Raw genomic sequence first — 5572 nt, 5'->3', positions numbered from 1 at the left:
GTTTGAAACCCCATCGCATTCGATGGCAATGGACCTTATGAAGAGAACCCAAGTACCAATTAGACCAAACTGCACACAGGCTTGGAAGGACAGGCTCGGAACTCATTTTCCAGCAGTTGTGAGGGCTCACACTGACTCATCCACATTACTACCTGGCTGTCCAGAGGGAACTATGCTAAAATGATGCTAAAGAGATCAGTCTGCTTTTGTGTGTGTGTGTGTGTGTGTGTGTGTGTGTGTGGCAGAGTCTGGCTCTGTCACCCAGCCTGGAGTGCAGTGGCACAACCATGGCTCCCTGCAGCTTCAACCTCCCAGATTAATTGATCCTCCCACCTCAGCCTCCTGAGTAGCTGGGACCACAGGTATACACCACCGTGCCCAGTTAATTTTTGTGATTTTTGTAAAGATTGAGTCCCCCTGTGTTGCCCAGGTTGGTCTCAAACTCCTGGGCTCAAGCAATTCTCCTGCCTTGACCTCCCAAAGTGCTGGGATTACAGGCGTGAGCCGCTACACCCTGCCCTAACGTGCTTTATATCAAAGGGGAAACCATTTGGGGCTTCGAAACAGGAAATGAGCAGTTGTACCTTTTGTCCTCACTAACATTCAGATTGCAGGAATGCTGTGTCCCATAGGGAAAGAGAAATTCCTGAGACAAGTGTCATATCTGAACTTGAGATAGTCACCTTCCAGGGAGAAAGCTACACCCGCCTCTTTTCCCAACCTCCGGAATCAGCTACGGGGGGTGTGGGCAGGGGATGCAAAGAGCTCAAAACACGTAGCCAGGATTCCCCATTTGGTTTTGTTTGTTTGTTGTTTGTTTGTCTGAGTAAATGGGATTACAGGTACTCACCACCATGCCTGGCTAATTTTTTTGTATTTTTACTAGAGACAGGGTTTCACTGTGTTAGCCAGGCTGGTCTCAAACTCCTAGCCTCAAGTGATCCTTCTGCCTTGGCCTCCAAAGTGCTGGGATTACAGGCGTGAGCCACTGCACCTGGCCTAAAGCTATTATTTTTTTAAAAAGCTAAAAACTGGTGTTTCATCTGACCTCCCCACTCCCTAGCCTGCCCTGCCTGTAAAATGGGACCAGTAATCTGTCTCAGCTGGCGGCCAGGGAGGTTCTCAGAACTTTATAAATGCCCAAGTATTTCACAAATGAGGAACCATGGGCCAGGCACAGTGGCTCATACCTGTAATCCCAGCACTTTGGAAGGCCGAGGTGGGCAGATCACTTGAGGTCAGGAGTTTGAGACCAGCCTGGCCAACATGGTAAAACCCTGACTCTACTAAACAAAAATAAACTGGGCATTGGTGGTGCGTGTCTACAGTCCCAGCTACTCGGGAGGCTGAGGCAGGAGAATCGCTTGAACTCGGGAGGTGGAGGTTGCAGTGAGTCGAGATCACACCAGATTGCACTGCAGCCTGGGCGACCTAGCAAGACTCTTTCTCATAAATAAATAAATAGCTTTATAGGGGTATAATTTGCATATCATAAAATTCATCTTTTAAGTGTGCTGTTTTGTAGTTTGTAGTATACTCACAAAGTTGTGCAACCATCACCACTATCTACTTTCAGAATATTTCCATCACCCCAGAAAGAAACCCCATACCCATTAGCAGTCACTTCCTGCTCCTCCCTCTCCCACCAGCCCCTGGCAACCGCTAATCCATTTTCTGTCTCCATGAATTTCTTGTTCTGGACATTTCATAGAAATTGAATCATACAATATGTGGTATTTGTGTCAGACTTCTTTCACATATGTTTTAAGGCTCATCCATGTTGTAATCTTTGTAGGAATTTCCTTCCTTTTTATGGCTGAATAATATTCCATTGTATGGACAGACCACATTTGGTTTATCCATTCATCAGCTGATGGACATGTAGGTTGCTTTCAGTTTTGGGCTACTGTGAACAATGCTGTTACACACATTTGTGTTCAGGTTGTTTTTGTTTTTGTTTTTGTTTTCCAAGATGGAGTCTTGCTCTGTCATCCAGGTTGGAGTTCAGTGGCATGATCTCAGCTCACTGCAAGCTCTGCCTCCCGGGTTCAAGCAATTCTCCTGCCTCAGCCTCCCGAGTAGCTAGGATTACAGGCATGCGCCACCACGCCTGGCTAATTTTTCTATTTTTCATAGAGATGGGGTTTCACCATGTTGGCCAGGCTGGTCTTGAACTCCCGACCTCAAGTGACCCACCAGCCTAGGCCTCCCAAAGTGCTGGGATTATAGGCATGAGCCACCATGCCTAGCCTTGTGTACAGGCTTTTATGTGGACATGTTTTCAATTCTCTTGGGTATATATCTAGCAGTGGAATGTCTGGGTCATATGATAACACGAGGCCTAACATTTTGAAGAAATTGTTGGATTATCTTCAATTGTTGACTTTTGATCTGAGGTCCTGCAATGATCTTTGAAGATCCCAGAATCCACTCCTGCCAAGTCCTTGGCCCAACTTCTTGGGCAACTCTGCCAGTTTCTCCCAGGCTGAGCTGCCAATCACTTCCCTTCCACAGGCCTTCACTATCATGGACCAGAACAGGGATGGCTTCATCGACAAGAACGATCTGAGAGACACCTTTGCTGCCCTTGGTATGTTGCACCCTCTAGCCCTGCAGGAGGGTCTCTTTATCTCACATCCATGAGGAGCACAAGGTGGGACCATCAGAAAAGCCCAAGATGGGTGTCATTTCCCAAAGAAACAACTCCACCACAACTGCTCTTTAAGACAAATTTCAGGGGATGGGAAAGAAGTGTTTAGCCTTTGAGTGTCTTCAGATATCTTTTATCTCCTGAAATAACTTTTTTGTGTGATTTTGAATGCAATGTCAGCTCACAACAGAAAATGGGGAAAAATGCAGAAAAGTATAAAGAAGAAAATGACATCACCCAGAAGGTCATATTCCACTGTGAACATTCCAGTCTCTTTCCTCTAAGTCTTTCTAGACATGTCTGTTAGGTTTGGGTTTTAGTTTTTTAAATTATAGGAATCATTCTCTTTTGAATTCATCTTCTAAAATGTATCATCTCAACAGTGTGAGCACAAGTACATGGAGTCTCTTCAAAATATACATGCCTAATCTGCTACCCACCACCGCCTCTTACTCCTAACCTTAGAACTCAGGGCAACCATACACAGCTGTGCAGACGGTGCACTGCACAATTCTACGGGGAACTATTCACATTTGTAGTGAGTGTAGCTTTTTATACTTAAAACATACATTGTCTTAAAAAGTGACAGATTTTTCTTATTTGCACAAAGGTAGGCTTGTGGCAGGACTAGAGCAGGTAAATCAGAACCTTCAAGGCTGTGGGTTACAGCAGGTTTAACTTGAAAAAATTCCCTCAGGTGATCCTGATCTGTCTCTCCTGCCTCCAACTGTGAAGGGCTAATTTACAATACAAGCCTTTCCCATTTGAGTGAAAAATGAAAATATCTGCATTAAATGTTCCAGGTTCTGAAGACACTATTTTAAATATAACGAACTGGCCGGCATGGTGGCTCACACCTGTAATCCCAGCACTTTGGGAGGCGGAGGCTGGAAGATCACTTGAACCCAGCACTTCGAGACCTGCCTGGGCAACATGACAAAACCCTATCTCTCCAAAAAACTACAAAAATTAGCCAGGCACGGTGGCGTGCACCTGCAATCCCAGCTACTTAGGAGGCTGAGGCACGAAAATCGCTTGAACCTGGGAGACGGAGGTTACAGTGAGTCAAGATTGTATCACTGCACTCCAGCCTGGATGACAGAGCTAGACCCTGTCTCAAAGAAAAATAAGTAAATAATGAACCCCTTCCCACATCAGATGTTAGGGTTGCTTCCAGTCATTTGGTTATTATAAATAACACTGTCAAGAACATCTTCTCACATAAGATATTTGCCCCCATCCACCCCATCTCCGATTATTTCTAGACTAGATTTCTTGAAGTGGAATCCCAGGAGCCAATGGCAGTGTCTTAATGGCTCTTTCTCCCCCAGCTCTGAGTCCCTGAGTGTGTGTTTCCTACCCTAGGGCGTGTGAACGTGAAAAATGAAGAAATTGATGAAATGATCAAGGAGGCTCCAGGTCCAATTAACTTTACTGTGTTCCTCACAATGTTTGGGGAGAAACTCAAGGGTAAGGTCGTGTGTGTGTGTGTCTATGTTTCTTTGGGGGGCTGGCAGAAGATGGTTAACTTTAAAAGAGATAAAGCACCATTGGAAAAAATAATGAAAACAGCAATTTGGCTGGGCGCAGTGGCTGATGCCTGTAATCCCAGCACTTTCAGAGGCCGAAGTGGGTGGATCACTTGAGGTCAGGAGTTCAAGACCAGCCTGGCCAACATGGTGAAACCCCATCTCTACTAAAAACACACAAAAAATTAGCAGGCACGGTGGTGTACACCTGTAGTCTCAGGTACTCAGGAGGCTGAGGCAGGAGAATCCCTTGAACCGGGATGGCGGAGGTTGCAGTGGGCCGAGATTGTGCCACTGCACTCCAGCCTGGGTAACAAAGTGAAACTCTGTCTCAAAACAAAACAAAACAAAACAAAAACACAGCAACTAACATTGCTCCAGGACTTAACCTAAGTCAGACCTCATGCTAACCACTTTATACGCATTACCCCACTTAACAGCAACTAGGAGGTACGCTCTATTCTCATCCTCAGTTACAGATGGGGAACTGAGACTAAGAGACAGAAAGTCACTTGTCTGAGGCCACACGGCTAGCAAGTGCCAGAGTTAAGATTCGAATCCCAGGCTTTCGAATCTAGATGATGTTTGACCGTGGGTTCTCAGCCCTCTTTTTCAAAATAGAGGCTCAGGGGTCAGATGAATGCAGGGTATTTTTCCTCCATGCAAAGCAGCCTTGCTCTGGCCCCTTCATCTCTGGGGGAACTTGGGCCCAGCTGCCTGGGGTGCCAGTGGTTCCCAGCCACCCCCAGTACATGTAACCCCTGTGTTCCGTTTCAGGAGCGGACCCTGAGGAAACCATACTCAACGCATTCAAAGTGTTTGACCCTGAAGGCAAAGGGGTGCTGAAGGCTGATTAGTGAGTGGGGTCTGTGGGGAGGAAGGGGGTTCCCTGCTTGCCCCCCTGCCCCACTACACATGCACAACTGACACCAACACCTGCTTTCCTCTCTCTGCAGCGTTCGGGACATGCTGACCACGCAGGCGGAGAGGTTTTCCAAGGAGGAGGTAATGGGGTCCTTCAAGCACTCCCTGTACCCCAGCTCCTGGGTTCTCCCTCTGGGGGGCTCTATCTCCCCCTCTTGTCTAAAGCACCCCTGACCCCACACTGACAGGGGACCAGCTATCGTCTTCTGAGCCCTGGCCTCATTTCATTCTCTGCCACCCTATGAGGTAGGGACTAGCATAACTCCCATTATACAGATGGGCAAACTGAGACTCAGGGAAGTAAAGTCACTTGTCTAAAATAACAACAATCACACCTGTAATCCCAGCACTTTGGGAGGCCGAGGCAGGAGGATCACTTGAGGCCAGGAGTTTGAGACCAGCCTGGCCAACATGATGAAACCCTGCCTCTACTAAAAATACAAAAATTAGCTGGGCATGGTGGTGGACG

The 5572-nt window shown here is 46.9% G+C and overlaps 1 protein-coding gene across 3 annotated transcripts in view; it reads left to right on the top strand.

Moving 5' to 3' along the window:
- MYL2 (myosin, light chain 2, regulatory, cardiac, slow) overlaps positions 1-5572 on the top strand; it is a 17239-nt gene that overhangs the window by 9799 nt on the left and 1868 nt on the right. For 2 of the 3 annotated variants that reach the window (XM_011997880.1, XM_011997879.1), the window contains exons 3-6: positions 2515-2590; positions 4016-4120; positions 4957-5035; positions 5136-5184. In XM_011997880.1, coding sequence (XP_011853270.1) covers positions 2515-2590; positions 4016-4120; positions 4957-5035; positions 5136-5184 — 309 coding nt within the window. Of the gene's footprint in view, positions 1-1978; positions 2079-2514; positions 2591-4015; positions 4121-4956; positions 5036-5135; positions 5185-5572 lie in introns of all 3 variants that reach the window. The other variant, XM_011997878.1, reaches the window with a different exon arrangement.

Source organism: Mandrillus leucophaeus, unplaced genomic scaffold (assembly GCF_000951045.1).
Source record: "Mandrillus leucophaeus isolate KB7577 unplaced genomic scaffold, Mleu.le_1.0 Scaffold55, whole genome shotgun sequence".
Classification (NCBI taxonomy): domain Eukaryota; kingdom Metazoa; phylum Chordata; class Mammalia; order Primates; family Cercopithecidae; genus Mandrillus; species Mandrillus leucophaeus.
The sequence above is the reverse complement of the archived record's forward strand: the minus strand, read 5'-3'. Positions and strand labels throughout refer to the sequence as shown.